The sequence below is a fragment of the Lynx canadensis genome, chromosome D3 (genome assembly GCF_007474595.2).
Source record: "Lynx canadensis isolate LIC74 chromosome D3, mLynCan4.pri.v2, whole genome shotgun sequence".
In the NCBI taxonomy this organism is placed as follows: Eukaryota; Metazoa; Chordata; class Mammalia; order Carnivora; family Felidae; genus Lynx; species Lynx canadensis.
In genome coordinates this window covers 74,903,918-74,922,878 of record NC_044314.2, presented here as the reverse complement: position 1 = coordinate 74,922,878, position 18,961 = coordinate 74,903,918, and the positions used below count along the sequence as shown (strand labels likewise).

General features: G+C 51.7%; 1 protein-coding gene across 5 annotated transcripts in view; it reads left to right on the top strand.

Annotated features, from left to right (window-relative positions):
* The window catches only part of CABIN1 (calcineurin binding protein 1), a 153,550-nt gene that overhangs the window by 83,131 nt on the left and 51,458 nt on the right, over window positions 1–18,961 (top strand). For all 5 annotated transcript variants that reach the window (XM_030336043.1, XM_030336046.1, XM_030336045.1 and 2 more), the window contains 2 exons: window positions 2,598–2,780; window positions 7,989–8,320. In XM_030336043.1, coding sequence (XP_030191903.1) covers window positions 2,598–2,780; window positions 7,989–8,320 — 515 coding nt within the window. The remainder of the gene's footprint in view (window positions 1–2,597; window positions 2,781–7,988; window positions 8,321–18,961) is intronic.

The window sequence follows — 18,961 nt, the reverse complement described above, 5'->3', positions numbered from 1 at the left end:
CTTTTACATACACTGTAAACTCACAATAGGCTGCTACCCGTTTTTGCTTTAGACAGTACTACTTTAGAGGAATTAAACATGAAGAAAAAGAATGTCTTTTTTGTTACTGCTTTAGCCATTTCTGAGGAACTTCATTTCTTTATGTGGATCCAAGTTTCTGTCTGGTTTCAATTCATCCTACCGGAAGAACTTTCTTTAATGTTTCTTATAACTCAGATTTCATAGTAAGGAATCCTCTTAGCTTTTGTTTTTCTGACGAAGTCTATTTCTCCTGCATTTTTGAGAGATATTTTCACTGGATATAGAATTTGGAATGGACTTTTTTTTTCTTTCAGCATTAAAGATGTCTGACTTGCATGGTTTCTGATGAGAAGTGTGCTGTAATTCCTAACTTTGTTCTTCCATATATGATGTGTCTTTCTCTGCTTTTGAGATTTCCCCTCTATCTTTGGTTTGTAGCAGTTTGAGTATGAGATATCTAGGTGTGGTTTTTTGTTGTTGTTTTTGTTTTGTTTGTTTTTTTAAATGTGTGGAGGAGTCTTTGCCCTGCTTGGTGTTCTCAGAAACTCTTGATGATTTGATGTCTTTCATTATTTTTGGAAAATTCTCTGTCATTATCTCTTTAAATACTTCTTCTGACATGTGTCTGTGTCATTTCCTTCTGGGATTCTAATTAGTACGTTAGATCGTTTGGATGCTTTTGTGTGCTCTGTTCTGATTTCCCCTCCACTCTCTTTCTCTCACTTTGGATGATTTCTACTGACCTATCTTCAAGTTTTGGTTATTTTTCCCTCAGCTGTGTCAGGTGTGCTGAGAAGCTTGACAAAGGCATTCTTTGTGTCTCTAATTGTGTCTTTTATTTCCAGCATCTCTATTTGAGTCTTGCTCATAGTTTCCATCTTACTCCTCAAATTCCCCGTCTGTTCGCGAATGTGTCCCCCTTTTCTAATAGAGCCTTTTAGCATACTAATTACATTTATAGATCATATTATTCTTAGTTATTTTTTAACTGTATTTTATTTATTTGTTTGTCTGTTTGTTTACTTACTAACTAATCTCTATACCCACCCAGTGTGGGGCTCGAACTCATGACCCTGAGGTGAAGAGTCATATGATCCAGTGACTGAGCCAGCCAGGTGCCCCTAATCTTAGTTATTTTAAATTTCCCATCAGGTAGTTCCAACATCTGGGTCATCTCTGAGCCTTGTTCTGTTGATTATTTTCTCTCTTGACAGTGTTTCTTTTGTGTGTGTGCCTCATTTTTATAGTGAATATCAGATATTATGTGTAGGATGGAAGAAACTGAAATAAGTAATATTTATGCTGGGAATGGCCTTCTCTCTCCTTTTCTAGTCTGTTAGGAGGGGGAGTTAGGCTAGTCAGAAGTTGAGCTGGGGTTGGTTTTTGTTGTTGCTGTGGTTACCATTAGTGTACCACTGACTTCAAATTCCTATGACCTTACCTTATGCTTACAGGGGGGCTGATTTGCCAGAAGGTTTCTCAGTGTTCCATTCCCACCTTCAGCCTTAGGCCTTTTGTACACACCTCAAAGACGGTCTCTCTCCATGTTCTTGCCCCTCTTCCTATGTAGACTGTTTTGTGTTACTTGTGCTTGTTAGCCTGGGGTAGGGATAGGGCTGGTTCTCTCTTGTCTCTATCCAGCCGCAGACTGAGGCAGACTGTGTCCCTGCATCTCAGGAGTGGGGCTTTGCTTTTCTAGTTGTGGGCGACTTCAAATGTTTGGGCCCTGAATGGCTTCCTGCCCCTCCCTCGGGAGGTTTTTCTTTTCCCTTCCCACAGCTGCAGTGGGTCTTCACCTTACCCTGGAGGCAGCAAGATTTGCTGTACCTCCCCAGCTGGCTTAAAGCTTTTGTTCCTTAGGGAAAAAAGTTTCCACCAGGGCTTCATGCCTTTCCTATAGCGGCGAACACACTTCCTTTCCAAGCCTGCACCACAGGAAGGTTTCCTTCAATACCTCTTCCTGCGCTGCCTCTGATTTTTCTCATGAGCACATGGGGAGCTCCAAGGAGAGGAGCTAACGTGTAGGTAGCAATCTCCCTTGTGTCTGCGACCCTGGGAATCTCCATTCTCACTCTAGACCACTCTTGGTCTATTGCAACCAGATAAAAATTTCTGCAGGACTCTTACTTGCCTTAGTTGTTCATGCCTATTGTCTCTGTGTGGTAGAAACACAATAGAATGGTGTACTACCGTGCATCTCTTTCCAACTCCACGTTCAGTGACATAAGGTTGGCTGGTAGCCTGAATTGGCCATGGTGGGAGTATTTATGCCACAGAAATCAGTAAATGCTACAAATGTGGGCTTCCCCCCTACCCCAAGAGCCAATTGTTAACCATTTACCAGAACACCACCATTTGGGGAAACCCCACAAGGTTGACCGTGGAGATTGGTGCCTTTGGTGAGTGGCTCAGCAGCCTTCTGGGACGGGTAGGACTCAGCAAGGTCACAGTGGCTGTGCTCATGTCGTCTCCTCTGCAGGGCAGTCACCAGGACACTCACCCTGGGGAGGCCCCGCCATGTTGGTGCTGGTGTGGATTCATGCTGCTGCCCTCTCTCCCTCCTTTGTTCCCCTCAGAGCGCAGCCAGGATAGCACGGCAGTGGCGCTCTCGGACTCCAGCTCGACACAGGACTTCTTTAATGAGCCTGCCAGCTCATTGGAGGGCTCTCGGAAACTCTATGTGGAGAAGAAGCTGCCTGTTCCCAGTATCCAAGTGGGCCCGACTGGTAAAGACCTTCAGGGGCCCACAGAGGAAAGAGGTATGAAGACCTAGCTTGGTGTGTTTAGAACTGCTTCGGTGAAATGGCCTGTGACAGTCTGGGCAGTCTGAAGAAGGTGGGCTCCCGAGTGGCCCAGGTCCTGTCTGGCTCCTGTCCTCACACCTCCACCTGCTGCTCTGGGGCCTCAGTTGGGCAAGTCGCTCGCCTCCCTGGGCCTCTGCACTCCCTGTAGGGTGGGAGGGAGCCCAAGGCCTGCGCCCGGAGTTGTGAGGATTAAGGGAGGTGGCTCAGGAAGGCATTCACACCGTGTCTGGCACACAGTGTGTTCTCAGTGACACCTGTCGTTGTTGTTATGACCCCATATGGGAAAACCACATCCATGACGTGAGTGCCCTGGATTTTTTTCTTAAATACCTAGTTATTAAAAAAAATCTTTGGATCCTAAATGTCACCAATGTGTTTTCTTTTTAGTGTGAATCATACCAGGCCTCTAGGAAAAAGTGCCTCCCTTTTCAGTCAGGAGGCCCTGATCTAACCCCATGCCTGGCTCTCGTGGGGTCCCCGGGCTCCCTTTGTGGAAACCAGTGGGCAGAGCCCCACACCCAGCTCGCAGGAGAGTGCTGGCAGGCTGGATATCTGCGGCACTCCTCTGGGGCTGCGGCTGGGCAGCTGGCCCTGGGTTTTGAGAGCTCTCCCACCTGGACCAGGACTTGCTAAACAATAACAACCACAACAACCCAGACCCATGCTCAGCGGCCCTGTGCCAGGTGCTATTTTTTGTCCTCTCAACCACCCTAGGAAACAGCCCCGTGGCTCTTCCCATGTTACAGGTGAGACCTGAGATTCAGAGAGGGTTGGGAATTTATCCAGGGTTAGTTCGCACCCTTAACCTCTGCCCCATGCTCCCTCTCTGGGTGGGCTGGGAGGGGCAGGTAGGATTGGCGATGACCTCCCCTAGGACGTGTTTTTACAGGCCTTGGATGGGAGAGTCTAGGTTCAGGAGTTCACGTGTAGACGTGGCCCCTTCGTGCTGGGGATGGCCTGTCCTAGCTCTGTGTTCCTCACCAGCCTCCCCTAGCTGGCCTTAGCAGGTGGTGAGGCTGCATGCCCTGCAGGTTGGCAAAAGTGCCCCCATTAGGGTCAGGTAAGAGGACACAGAAAGTGAGACCAGTGCCCCACTCTCTCACTAGGCACTTACGCTATCTCAAACCGATGTTGACATTCTGCAACTAACATAAACATACCACAGGGAGCTTGAAAGGGGAAGGAACAAGTAACCTATAGTCCCAGCACTCTAATACAGCAACTCTTGTTCATGTCCAGTCTTAAAAATAAGATTACTTTAACTATTGGACAGGTGAGGCCTGTTGTCTGTGCTCCGTGGCCCATTAAGCAGCGAACTGCTGTGGGTGCTGTTGTGTCACCCCGGCCTCTCTCCACCATGTTTGGGGAAGTGGGGGATGCAGGTTGGGGTGCTGAGCTCAGAGAGAGTCAGCCGTGGTCTGACCTAGGCTGTGCAGGGCTTTCCAGACACACGAGGGGCATCCCACCCCTTCCCTCCTTCCATTCAGAGCCAGTGGTTTAAGCAGACAGTGTAGGGGCTCACCACTGGTAAAGAAAGTTTGAGGGACTCCTGGGTGGCTCAGTCAATTAAGTGTTGACTCTTGATTTCAGTTCAGATCACAATCTCACAGTTTGTGCGATCGAGCCCTGCGTCAGGCTCTGTGCTGTCAGCACAGAACCTGCTTGGGATACTCTCTTTCCCCCTCTCTTTCTCAAAATAAATAAATGCTTTCTCTCTCAAAATAGATAAATAAAACATTTTACCAAAAAGTAAAAAGGAAGTTCAAGTAGAACCATAGTCATGGCAGTAGCTCGTAGGCTTGAAGGGAAGCATCTTCTGTGGATACATCTCTCCACTCTAGGCCCAGCTTTTCCTGGTAACCGCAGTGAAGTTGGTGAACTTCCTGTTGGAAATTGGTGAACTTCCTGTTGGAGAGTTGGTACAGCAGAGAATGTGTTCTGAGCCCGTGCGAGGCAGACAGCATCGGGAGCAGTGTGCTTCTCCAGGCCTGGCCCTGGTTAGTGGTGGTCTCTGACACACTCTCCTCTGGGCTCCCAGTGGGCAGGAGCTCTGGCCACCAGGGCTCCCTTGGTTTTTGGCGCCCTGCAGAGAGCCAGGATATGGTTCTGGGCCAGGGCTGGGTGTGTGCCCCTGGTGTGCTCCATACCCCAGCTCTTCAGGTGCACCCTCACGGACGGCCTTGCCCCCAGCCTGCTGCTTCTCTCGCGGTCAGTGTCCCAGAGCTCACTCGCAAATTTCGTGGGAGTTGTTTGACAGCAGGGCACAATGGAGCCCAAGTCTGTGCCAGGCCCTGGGTGCTGAGCCGAAGCAAGAATGGTTCTGACATTCATACCCCTCCTGATGCCCAGGTGCCCTCCCTCCCATGGCATCCAGCAGATGCCTCTTGACTTCTCCTTTCTGCTTTGTGTCAGGGTGCCTCCAGGAAGGAGCTTTCCCCACAAATGACTCTCCAGCTAGTTGAAGCTCACCTTCTTAGGAGTCAGAGCTTCAAAAAATGTCTAAAGTGAATGGAGCAACAGTAAAGGTTTGTTTTGTTTTGTTTTTATTTTATTTTATTTTATTTTATTTTATTTTATTTTATTTTATTTTATTTTATTTTAGAGAGGGAGAGAGCACGTGAGTCAGGGAGAGGGGCAGAGGGAGAGAGAGCCTGACCTGGGGCTTGATCCCATGACTCTGGGATCATGGCCTAAGCTGAAATCAAGAGTCAGACGCTCAACTGACTAAGCCACCCAGACCCAGACTAAGTCTGAAGGTTTATTTTTTTAATAGAGGGAAAAGCTGCCCAAATTTCATTCTCTAAACAGAAGCGAACTCTGTTAATTACTCTGAGGGCAGCATAGTTTGTCAACAGCCTATGTGGTCCTGACAGTGGACACGGGTGTCCAGCCCGGGCCCTCCCTGCTACCTGGACCCGGGGCAGGATATGGGCCAAGGGTGCTGGTACAGCTACCAGCCACTTTGTTCAGGGACCACCATCCCATGGCTGCACCTGCCTCTTCTAGGTCAAGTAGAGGCCTGGTGATGATGCCTGAGTGCCTTGCACAAGGCAGGGGTGGCAGTGGCAGAGTGGGAGGTGGCCTGGTGTGTGCACTCTGGGCATGCTAAGCCAGTCCTCATTGCCAGCAGCAGCACCAGAGTGGCCAGAGCATTGCCTTGCTTGCTTTTTATCTTTAGGACGAAGTCTCCTCACTTTTATGCTGCCGGGGTTAGGACTAGGCATCCTAGCTGGGAAGCACCGTGTGGGCTTATTGACGTTTCTGACTTCCCCCCTTTCTTCCACTAATGTGACCTGTGAGGCTCTTTCAGCCGTGGAGTGGACACTGTGTGTGAGGCACATCACCCATGTCTCCTGCACCTCTTCAGGCCACCCAGATCCCTGAGTAGCTAGGTTTTTCATTCACTCTGGCATCACTACTTTTTTTCCCTTTTTTAATGTGTTTTCAGACATGCCTTCTGACCTCTCTTTGGATAAATTCTTGACCCTGTGCTCACTTTCCATAGGAGATGTGTTCCTGTGTGTCTTGGTGTGTGAGCACACACTTAGCACCTTATCTGAGCCCTTGGGAGGTCTTTATCTTCATCCTATTTCCCCATCTCCCTTATGGCTAGCACAGGGCTGGGCCCAGAGTCGTTGAGAACGTGTTTGTTGAGCCCCATTTGAAATGTGTCCCTTGAATTGAACACTAGAAATCAGGCACATTTGTAAGGCAGTGATGTCCCCGTAAGATGCCAGCCCTGAGCAGACTCCTAGTTGCTGTCATTGTGCTCTGAGTGGGGTGCCTGTGGGACCTAAGTGGTTTCCTGAGCTCCCCTGAGAAGAGAGCACAGTGTCAAGATCAGATGTGACCTGCTTTTCAGTCATTCATTCGGCTTCAAACTAGACCCTGTGCTAGGCTCTGGGCAGTGGGGGAGGGGGAGACACCCGTGCATAAATGCAGTGGGATTGGTGACATCAGAGAGGTGGGCACACAAGGCACTCTGCAAACCCCACCTTGGGGCCCAGGAGGCCTGCAGGAGAAGGTGACAGTGAGTGGAGTCCTGAAGGATGAGAGCGAGTGGGTGAGGCAGGGGAGGGTGTGCAGACGGTGAGTCCAAAAGGAACAACAGTGTTCCCAATGGGAACAACCATGTTCCCAATGGTTGGTTTCAAGGTGTGAGGCCCAGAGGGTAGGTAGGAGGGATGACAGGACTGACAGGAGGTAGCCTTGCATGCTGTGATGAGCAGCTTGGCTCTGTCTTGCTCAGATTCTTTCCTTAGCAAAAAGAACTCGATGTGCACCTGATGTCTTTTTGCTTAAACCTGATGATGGTTTTGCTTAGGGGAACGTGGGACCTTAGTCCTTGACCACTCTTCCCTACCGCAGCAGGCCCCAGCCTCCTTTTGGCTGCCACTACAGTTGGAAAAGGTTGACAGGCTGAGGACAGGAAGGAGCTCAGCCCACAGTGGCTGACAGGCTTCAGCATTAGTGCCGGGCTACTTCTCTGGCCTCCTCCAGGCAGGCCTTGCCAAACTCCTGGGTGCCTGACAGGCCACCTTCCCCTCACTGCTTGCCCCCATCCTCTTCCTTCAATCCTTCCCTCCTGGGCCAGTCTCCTTCTCCTGCAGCCTCTGCCACCCAGCTTGGGCTCTCCTGTGTGTGAGCTCTTGGTTCACGCACAGTAGCAGCAGCAGCTCTGGAGAAGGATGTCGGGTAGGCTGTGGGCAGAGGTGCTAAGCGGCAGAGCAGGTGCAGTTCTTTGTGCGCCTTTCCTGGCTGTTTTATTCCATGGTTGTGGCAGCCACACCTTCCTTCTGTGGACTGCTTCCCCATGCACCTGCATAGGCCTAGGAGGCGGGACAGCCTTGTGCTGCCATTCAGAGGGGGGACTCAGAGCCCCGCTTGCCACCCCCACCGTCTGCAGCTTCGGGGCCCCTCTGCTGCATGCCAGCTGGGACATCCTGTTTCACAGGGGAGGAGAGTGGGAGGCTATGGAGGCCTCAGCCAGCAGGGGCAGAGCCAGCACCAGGCCCCATGCCTCCTACTGGGTCTGTTGGGTCCAGCAGCTGCGTAGCAAGGGCACAGACTTAGCTGTGCCTTTCACCTTAGTAAGATTACTCTTTCCTCCTGCAGGGGCAGGGATTAAAACTGAGGTGACTTTCTTTTTCTTCTCACCCACAGGGAAAACTGAGGAGTCCTTGGAGAGCACGGAAGGCTTCCGGGCCACAGAGCAAGGCAGCCAGAAGCCTGCTGCAGACCCCCCGGCCTCTGCCTGCATTGCTGCCAAACCCCCAGCATCTGCACCTGCCCTGTGGGATGGGAGGAAGAGAGCGGACACCCTGGGGGAGCCCGCAGCCTTTCCCCAGGGGCTGCCGGCTGGGGCAGAAGAGCAGCGCCAGTTCCTCACCGAGCAGTGCATCGCCTCCTTCCGCCTGTGCCTCAGCCGCTTCCCCCAGCACTATAAGAGCCTCTACCGACTGGCCTTCCTCTACACCTACAGCAAGACCCACCGGGTGAGCGAGCTGCCAGCCCATGGGGGGTGGGAGAGGGGTTTGATCTTCCCAGGGCCCAGGAGCATCTCTTGAGTGTCGGTGGGCAGAACAAACCCAGGTGGGAGCTGCCAAAGGTCTTGGGTAGCGGTGCATGGGAGGGGTGGGACAGGAGAGATGCGGGAGGTGAGTCCACACAAGAGTGGTCCAGCTTTCCAGGTGAGAGTTGGTGAGGACCACGGGTCACAGGAGGGATCAAGGGAGGAGCGGGTATAGGGGCTGCTCCCAAAGCAAGATCACAGGCTCAGGTACTGCTGCGGGCTGAAGGGTGAGGGCCTACAGGCTCATCAGCTCTTGCCTGTGAGGGCCAGTGTGGCGACTCTTACTCCACTGTCCGGCTTCCTCTCCACTTCTGTTCACCTGTCCTCCTCAGCATGGCCCCACAGGCATATCCCCAGATGCCCTATAGAGGTCCCCCTCCTCTCTGGCCCAGGGCTTTGCTGCAGGCTCTGTCCCCTCTGGCCGCATCTTGCAGAGAGGCCTCCTCACCATCATCCTGCCCCTGGGCTCGCCTCTCCAGTACAGCTGCCAGAACCATCTTCACAGCCTCTGCTGCATGGGGGTTGGGTGCCGACAGCCTCCTCCAGCTCTTTTTGGAAAGCAGATGATGTAGCGATTCTTAACAGCTGTGCCCCAGGCTTAAGCTCTCTCAGGGACTTCCCAGCCAGACGGCTTCTGCTGGCAGGTAGCATCTGTGCAGGGAGTGTGGCATGTGTGTTCTTTCACTCTTCACTTACCCGGGAGGCACTGGAGACAGTGTCCTGGTCGTGGTGCCTGCCCCCATGGAGGTACATTCTAAGGGACAGGCAGATTGTAAAACACGGAAACAAGCAAATAAAGCTAGTCCCATTGTGACACATGCTAAAGAGAAGATAATGGGATGCACACAGGAGTGGGGGTGCTGCTCTGGCACCATGAAGGCACCCATTAATCTGAAACCTGTAGGGTGGCTGTGGCAGAGTGGGGGACAGTGGCAGTTTGGAGGACAGGGAGAGAGCCCAGATCAGGCAGATTGCCTGAGCATGTGGCAGTGTTGGGTGAGCCAAACTGGTGTGGGCAAGGGCCAGAGAGGGCCAGGGTGGTGGGGTTAAGCAGGGGCAGCCTTTGGAGTCTGTCTGTGGTCTCGATTTTCATCTGGCTCCCTTACTCAGTCAGGTCCTGGCTCAGAAACATCTTCCTCCCAGAGGCCCTCTGCCGGCCCCTTCTCACCAGCCTCTGTGGGACCTTTGAAGAACCAGGAAGGACAGTTGGCCAGAGAGATGGATCTTGGCTTGGCAATGGTTACATGACAGGAAGTTGTTACTTGATAGAATTCTGTTTGGGGGCTAGGCACAGGTAGGTGCCCTGTCACAGTTGTATCTGCCCCAAATGCTCACAGGGTTTGGTTGGTTTTTGTCAGAGCAGAACAGGGGGAGCTGGTGTTGGCAGGCTTGGTGAAGAAAGGGGTCTCACTCTGAGCATTGTCTCTCCTTCAGAGCATCTGACTTTTCTGGCTGCAACTGCCATGCCTCAGCCTGGGTCCCTCCCTGCACAGCCTGTATTTTGCAGTGGACCTTACCTCTAGTGCCCTAGGCCTTCTGAACCCAGGCAGGCAGACCTGGGTTTTAATAAAACCTCCTCTGCAGCAATCTTTAGGGGTGGCTGACACTGCCCCTGCCCCCTACCATGTTCCGGTGCTGCTTTGGGAACTTTCCTTCTTTTCCTCTTTTGGGAGCAGCAGAGCCCAGTGCAGGAACTCTCATGAGTCTCAGTTGGAAGGGACACTGGCACCCATCATCTGGATCTCCCCCACCTTGGGCATCCCCCTCTTCAGATGCTCCCTCAAGCAGTTGTGCAGCCCTTGCCAGCTGGGGTCAGCTCTTAGCAGGACTTGGAGTTTCCCAGGGTGAGCCAAATCTTCCCCACACGGTAGCAGGTGGCCTTCTCCAGAAGCCGATGCCATGACAGAATTTGGAGTGCAAGATGCCTATTAGGGACCAGCCACTGTGGAAAGGAGGGGAAGATGTGGGGTTGGATGGAGAGAGATTTGAGGGAGAGCCCCATTAAATGGCTTTAGTCTGAGCGCAAAGGACCAGTGCATGTAAAGGGCCCCACCTGGTACCAAGCATAGTGCTATTTTCACAACCTGTCCCCTTGCTGGGTGAGTTTTTTAAAAGTAGAAAGCAGCATCTATGTCAAAAACATTAGAGAGGGGATAGCCACAGCTCTGCTAGCCTAAAACAAAAGCCATTTTGTGTGTTATTTCCCAGCTCTCGGGCACACACACCATTGACTGTCACTTCTGAGGCTCTAAGTACTCAGGTCGAGGAGGTGGGGATCTTGTTCTGTCCACTTTCCGTCTAGATACCTGGCTCAGGGGTAGTGATAGCCTGGGACTGGCTTGGGTAGTCTCGCCCCAGCCTAGCTGCTCTACTACTTACCCCACCATTAGAGCATCCATGCTCAGTTTGCCATTTTGCTATTTCGTCGAATGTCCCCCAGGTCATTTTGGTCATCTGATGGTCTACAGGGAGGGTGGATCCCGGTCAATCCAGCCGTCCCTGTTGGTGGGAATGGAGGCTGCCTTGGCTTCCTTCCCAGAAAACCCTGCACAGCCATCAAGCTCTGTTTCTGTCACGGCTCTTCTGTTAGCTGCATTTCCAGCTTGGGTTCCTTGGCTTTCTGAAATGGAATGCTGGTCTTGATTCCGGAAGAGATCCCCTTCCTTACATAGCAATTGTGTGTGGGTGCCAGGTATGCTTCGGGAGCTCTCCAGGCTGCCACACCCTAGGCCCCGGTGCACCCGGGCAGCATCACTGGCTTCTTTGCTTATTTCACTCAGAGACCTTTGCTGAGCAGCAGGTGTCACCCCAACTTGAATGGTAGGTTGTTAACACCTCACTGCACTGAGAGCCTGAGTTGGGGCTGACCCTGTCTGGGACATGCCATTGTCCTGGGGGCTGGGTATCAGCTTGTCCACAGATCTGGGGGACACAACTGGTGCTCTCACTGACTAATGCAGAACCATTAGCTGACAAGCAGCGACTGCTTTCCAAACACAGCTGTTTGGTAACAAATGCTTCCTGCTGTATATATTTAACAGCAACACATTTCTTCATAAAATCCGCCTGTGGGCTTGGCAGTGGCATTTTCCTATTGCCATCTTCTGGCTCAGTGGCCAACTGGCAGGAACATCCACCATCCCTGCCTTCAGAGAGACCCCGGGGGCTGTGCATATTGACTCTGGATCCCTCAGGTCTTTCAAGTGCCCCCAGCTAAAGCTCTGTTCAGTTCAGAGCCCCCCCCCCCCTCCCCTTCCCATTCTAGGCCTTTATGGAGAGACTGCCCTCAGGACACAGGGAGCCACTTGCTTAGCTGCTGGCAGCAGAATTTCTGGGGGAGGGGGAGCGAATGTGGGCTCGCCTGGGTTCAGATCCTGGCTCTGCAGGGGTGGGGGGCTCCTCTCTTGTGATACTTGCACAGAATTATTGTGACAGTGAGGTGGGGGTTTGGGGCCCCATACACTGGCCCTCAGCCAAGATTCCTCCTCTCCCCTGCCATTGGGCCTCTCCCCAGGACTCCAGAGCCCATTTCCTCAATGTCAGCATCTCCCATGGCTCCTGGTCTCTCCACTAGACCTTCTGAGGGCTGAATCCACCCCTCAGGGACCCTTGATGCCTGTTTAAGGCCACCCTCCTGCCCAAGGCTGGCTTTGTTGGGCACAGGCTAGCCCCTGCACTTCCCAAGGTGGGCCTCCCACTATCCTCCACTGAGGGCCAGGGGCACCTGAGGAAGCAGGACTCCCTAGAGCTCTCCACACCTTAGGGAAGATCACACATGCTGATGGCCATAAGGGCCCTAAGTCTAGCTATTGCATCACTTACAATCACCAAGATTACACTCTTCTCCAGGATTTTGAGTCCTGTGCTGTCAGTCCATGCTTAGAAAAACCTGTGTCCTTGAGTCCACCTGAGCAGCCCAGGAGGGAAACCACATGGCATTGGGACCTTTCATCCTGAGAGTTCTGAAAGTCACTAATGGGATCCAGAAAGAAGACTGAGGCATGGGTGCCCCTGTCCCAGTTCCCCCTACCTGCTGTCTGTGGCTCAGCTGGGGAACTGAGCCCTTCAGCACCTCCTGCCACAAGTGGTCTAGGAGAGTGGATTATAAGATGGTCCCTAGAGCCATAGTCTTGAAAAAGAACAAACTTGGAGGACTCACACTTCCTGGTTTCAAAACTTACTGCAAATCGGGGCGCCTGGGTGGCGCAGTCGGTTAAGCGTCCGACTTCAGCCAGGCCATGATCTCGCGGTCCGTGAGTTCGAGCCCCGCGTCAGGCTCTGGGCTGATGGCTCAGAGCCTGGAGCCTGCTTCCATTCTGTGTCTCCCTCTCTCTCTGCCCCTCCCCCGTTCATGCTCTGTCTCTCTCTGTCTCAAAAATAAATAAAACGTTAAAAAAAAATTAAAAAAAAAAAACTTACTGCAAATCTATAGTAATCAAAAACTGTGGAATATTATTCAGCCTTAAAAGAAGGAAATTCTGATACATGCTACAATGTGGGTGAACCTTGAGGACACTATGCTCAGTGAAATAAGCCCAGCACAAAAAATCAAACACTAGATGATTCCATATAGTGAGGGATCTAAAGTAGTCAAAATCAGAGAGACAGAAAGTGCAGTGGTAGTTGCCAGGGGTTAGGGGAGAGAATGGGAATTGTTTAATCAGTTAGAGTTTCAGTTTGATAAAATGAAAAAGTTCTAGAGATTTGTTGCACAGCAATGTGAATATATTTAACACTACTTAACTGTACACTTTAAAATGGGTGAGATGAGGGACACCTGGGTGGCTCAGTCGGTTGAGCCTTCGACTTCGGCTCAGGTCGTGATCTTGCGGTTCATGGGTTTGAGCCCCGCGTCAGGCTCTGTGCTGATAGCTCAGAGCCTAGAGCCTGCTTTGGATTCTGTGTCTCCCTCTCTTTCTCTGCCCCTCCCCTGCTCACGCTCTGTCTGTCTGTCTCTCTCTCTCAGAAATGAATAAACTTAATAATAAATGAATAAATAAATAAAATGGGTAAGAGGATAAATTTTAGGTGTTTTGTGCCACAATTGAAAATAAACAGTGTGGGGGTGCCTGAGTGGCACAGTCGGTTTAGCATCTGACTCTTGGTTTCCGCTGAGGTCATGATCTTGTGGTTTCATGGGTTTGAGCCCTGCATCGGGCTCTGTGCTGGCAGTGCAGAACCTGCTTGGAATTCTCTCTCTCCCTCTCTCTCTAGCCCTCCCCCACTTGTACTGTCTCTGTCTCTCTCAAAATAAATAGAAAAATTAAAAAAAATAAACAGCGTGGTACTAGTTTAAGCATAGATGTATAGATCAACGGAATAGAACTGGGAGGCCAGAGACAAAGGCATACATCTATGGTCAATTGATTTTTGACAGGGGTGCCAAGATACTTCAGTGGAGGAAAGGACAGTCTTCTTAACAAATGGTGCTGGGATAATTGGATATCCACATGCAAAAGAATGAAGTTGGACTCCTGCTTCGCACCATGTTCAAAAATGAACTCAAAATGTATCAGAGAGCTAAGCTTCAGAGCTAAAAGCTATAAGACTCTTAGAAGAAAACATAGATGTCAATCTTCATGACCTTGGACTAGGCACAGGTGACAAATAACAAATAAATAATACAGTAGTAACAATAATAAACAGGACACCATCAAAATTAAAAGCTCGTGCTTCAAAGGACATTACTGAAACGAAGATGGTCCACAGAAAGGGAGAAATATTTATAGGACACACGCAGGCACACCTCGTTTTACTGTGCTTCACTTGACTGCACTTTGCAGATACTGTGTTTTTTACACATTGAAGGTTTGTGACAACCTTGTGTTGGGCAAGTCTTTTGGCACTGTTCTGGCAGCATTTGGTCACTTTGTGTCTCTGTGTCACATTTTGGTGATTCTCGCAAAAATTCATACTTTTTTCGTTATTATTATAGTGATCTGTGATCAGTTATTATGACTTGCCGAAAGCTCAGATGGTGGTTAGCAATTTTTAGCAATAAAGTATTTTTAAATTAAGATATATGCGTTGGGTTTTTTTAGACATAATGTTGTTGACACGTAATAGACTATAGTATAGCATAAACATAAATCTTATATGCACTGGGAAAACAAAAAGTTCATTTGACTCACTTTATTTTGATATTCACTTTATTGTGACTCGAACTGAATCCACAATATCTCTGAGTATGCTTATATGTGGTAAGGGACTTGTACCTAGAATATATTAAAAAAAAAACCCAAAACCTTACAACTAAATAATTAAAAGCCAACCCAATGTAAAAGTAGGCAAAGGATCTGAATAGACATTTCTGCAAAGAAGATATACAAATAAATGGCAAATAAGCACAGGAAAGATGCTCAGTACCATTAGCCATTAGGGAAATGTCAATCCAAACCACGTTGAGATACCACTTCACACCTGCTAGGCTGGCAGCCTCTCCTGCTGGGGGTCTGGGGGTGCAGGAGCAGCCACTGCCCTGTTGGCAGTTCTGGGGGGGGGGGGACAAGGGAGTTGGGCACCAGGACTGTGTCTCTTGTATAGAGACCAGAGTTTGTGAACACTGGTGGTGCTTTCCAGGGCTGGTTTCCTCTGTGGAGGGGCCTCTTGTTTGGGTTACTGCCTCGCCTAAACTTCTTCGTTTTGTGCTTGTCGTTCGGTCTTAACTTGGGGAATGTTCTTCCTGTTCTTTGCTCCTGCGGTCCTCCCAGGTCACTTGATGTCTTAAGAGAAAGGCTGAGAAGCACATACCAGCGTGGAGTTGAGACAGGCCGGCCCGGGCAGCTCCTCGGTATTGTTTCTCACAGCACCCTGCCCAGCAGGGCGAGCAGGAAACTGAGGCTCAGAGGGGATAGCAGCTTGTCTCAGACCCCTTGGTGAGGATGTTGCAGGGCCTGTACTCTGCCCCGAGGAGTTGGCCAGCTGATGAGGGCCTCTAGGACTCAGATCTTTATTCTGCTTCTACTTTCCTTTTGGGAGAGACTGAGGCCTAGCCTAGGTCCTTCACCTGGCCAGGTGTGTGGATGCCCAGCTTCTTGCTAAAGCCCCACGGCAGCTGCCTGGCAGCATCAGGCTGAACCAGGAAATGTTTACTAAGAGCCCTTGTGTGACAGGCTGGTGGTTTAGCAGAAGCAAGGCTGTCCTACCAGCCCACTGTGAGAGCGGTGGCCACACAGTAATTGGGCTGCTGCTGGTCAGTGTGGCAGGAGTCAGGTAGTGAGCTGGAGCTGGAAGTGAGGAAGGAGAGGAGAAGGGCCTGTTCTATGGGAGAGGCCACCTTCCTGGGGCTCGGCAGACAGCCAGTTTCTGGGCCCCAGGCTGTGACTCTGCTCATCTGGCCCCAGCACTGCCCGAGTCAAGGCTTGGCCTTCATTCGACCTGTGCGTGACCAAAAGGTTTTCCTCCCACTCTCCTGGACGGGCGTGAGCCTTGCTGGCTCTGCTGTGGGATGAAACCCACCTTTTGCTGTGTGGCTTCACACACAGCAGCCTGAGCAGCTCTCAGATACAGTTAGCACCCTGTTGTCACCAAGAGGTGACACCCAGGTGAGGATTGCTCAGGAACCTGAGGTGTGAGATGGGGAAGGGGCTACTCAGCCTGCTTTGATCATAGGCATGACTCCCAGACCCTATGATTAGAGTGCCTCCCCGTCCTACCACTTGTCCCCTTGCCAGCATGCATCCTGGAACCTGAGCCACCCCTCCCGAGGGCCAGCTCCCAGAACCTCACTTGTACTCAGCCAGCTAGCCAACTGGCTTCCAGTTTCAGTCCTGTGGACAGGTTTCTTAAGCTGTCAAGTGGAGATGACAGCACCTTGGTTATAGGTTTTCTTGTGAGGAAAAGTGAGTTAATGCTTTTTTGCCAGCTGGGAAACATATATACCAATGACAAGAGCAGCCTGTCTTGCAAGCCCCACATGCACTCTGCTTTGATGGGAGCAGAGGCCACTCACTCTGAGCAGTGCTCTGTCCCTGTCCCAGTGTACTCCCGCAGGCAGCTACACAGCATCGTGGCCAAGCCCTGTTACAGTGCATCCTCCTGATGGCATATGGCGGGATGGTGGCCTGGCCGCTCTGGCCTAGTCATACCTACTTCTCTGGCCCAGAGCCTTTGTGGGCTGAGCCCAGGCCCCAGTGTCTGTTTAGGACTTGTTTGGTTTGAAGCTACCTCCTACCAGAAGAGTCCCAGCAGTACTGCTTCTGCCTGTAATCTCCAGAAAAGTCACTGACATTTGACTTGGGAGTCAGTTTATGCTCTGGTGTGAGCTAGGGCAAGAGTCTGGCCAGCTGGGCCGTGAACCTCTGCCCTCAGCCATCTGTCGTGGGTAGTTTCCCACCCGCCTGTGCCACTGGCATGTGTGGAACCTGCAGAGCCGGCTTAAACAAGAGGGTCCGTGAGGAAGGCTGTGTACTATCTGACTGGGTGGGTGTGAAGGGAGTCCTCCAGGCTGTGACACAGCCGCCCCCGGCGCAGCCTGCGAGATCCTGCTGCATACATGCAACTCAGTGTCCCAGGAACAGGTGGCATTCCCGGCCAGACAGCAGGACCAGGCATGAGGAGGGCATGCCGACCATCCCTTCAGTCCCTGTTCCCTTTCTGTATACGCAAAACGATGCTGTGCCCCAGGCTTCCCACACAGAAGCCCTGGGCTGCTGCAGATTCTGGCCAGCCAGGCTCTTGTTAAGCTTTCTGTGATTTACAAAATGAAACTGAAGATTTTTCTCAACTTTGGGATCTCAATAATGCATTCCAAAGTCTCTGCAACATGGTTTGAAGATTTTGCTGTACCTTTGGGTGTCAGAAGAGAGAGCACCGATGGTCTGCATTAGGCCCACTGCTTTCCTTGTCCTCTCTCAGGAAAGAGGAGGGATCTGGATCCCAACAGTTCGAATGGGTTGAGTACTCCACTAGCAGCATCCGGTACAGATAATACTCAGTTTGGAAAGAAAACAAACTGCCACCACCTCATCATCCCGCAGACCGCTACGTGGCAGAACTCCTTGTATTTTAGTGTCGTCCCCTCGTTGTCCCCTCGGCATGGTTCCTATGCATCTCTGCGGGTTCATTCATTCAGCAGCTGTCCCCTGTGTTGTCATGTGCCAGGCCCTGTGTGAGGTGCTGGGATACAGTGGTGTACACAGCAAAACCCCTCCCCTCGAGTGCACACAGAGGGAATGGAGAGTAGAAACATGCCTGATGGCGGTTAATGATGTGTCTGGAAGAAAGAGAAAGCTGCTAAGGGGGTGCAGTGGGGGAGTGCAGCTATTTAGGCAGGGAGGTCTGGGAAGGCCTCTCTAAGCACAGACCTGAAACTGGTGAGGGAACTAGCCAAAGGAGAGGCTTCTGGGTGGACAGCACAGCCAACACATGTGCCTTGAGACAGGAGCGGCCCTGGTGGGCCAGAAGCCCGTGTGACCGGCTGGGCAGTGAGGAGAGGGGAAGAAGATGCAGTCAGAGCTCCTGAGGGCCTGATCGGGCAGGGGGGAGTTGTGGGGCAGCATTTGAAGTGAGGTGAGAGCTACCACAAGGTTGTGTGTGAAAGACTGGCTGCTGTGTAGAGAGTAAAGGGATTTGCCCCAGTCACAGGCCTTCGATGGCTCCATCCTGCTGCTAATCCGAAGAGCCTTAATGAAGGAGGCATTTACAGTGGCCTGGGTGGAGACCAGGAACCCACAGGGCAGGGCTAGTGCAGGGCCCTGGGCCAGCCCTGGGGCGCCTCAGCTGCAGGCTGCCTGTCAGAGCTTTTGGTCCTTGGTGGCCGACCCTCAGCACAGGCGGAGGGAGGGAGCTCAGGAAAAATGCTCTGCTCTCATCCCTGCCCTACTCTCTGCTCTCCCACTGGTGCCGCTGGCTGGTCAGACCCACCCAGCAGCAGGGGGTGCACCTCTGTCCTGGCTCTTCAGGTCGGTGTGGGGAGGGCAGATGAGCACTGGCACACTTTGCCAAGTTCAAGGGCAAGTCCAGGTTCTTGGAGAAGATGTGGGAAGGCCCGGCTTGGCAGGGGGAGGGGGCTGCATGGGCAGGGGTGCTCTCCCCAGGACACAGGTGGGGAACTTAGTGCGTCTGTAGACAGCTGCTTTCCTCTGCTATCGTTGGTGTTCTCCAACTGACCCTAAGAGTGGCCTCATGGTCACCGCCACCCACATCCTTCAAGTGGGCAACCAGGGCTCCAGGAGGCTATAGGACTCTCCCAAGACTGCCAGGCACTCATTCATTTATTCCTTCAACAAACTTCATTGTGTACCACTCACTGCATGCCCTTGTGGAGAACTGCCAGGCAAACCTAGGGCTTCTGAATTACTGTTTTGAAGGAAGAACAGAGAAGGGTGTCTTGAAAGACAGACTTCATGCTCCAGTCTGCCCAGCACATGAGTTCCCAAGCAGTCCCTTTTCCTATAGATTCGTTGAATAAAGGAGCCCAGGGTGATGGTTCTGTCCCAGCACTCCTGCCTCCAGTCCTGGGCGCACCAGTCCTGGGCGCACCCCCCATCCCCCCACATACTGCCGTACCTTCCTTTCTCAGCACTTCAGACCTTCTCACTCCTTTCACTCTTTTTCCAATATC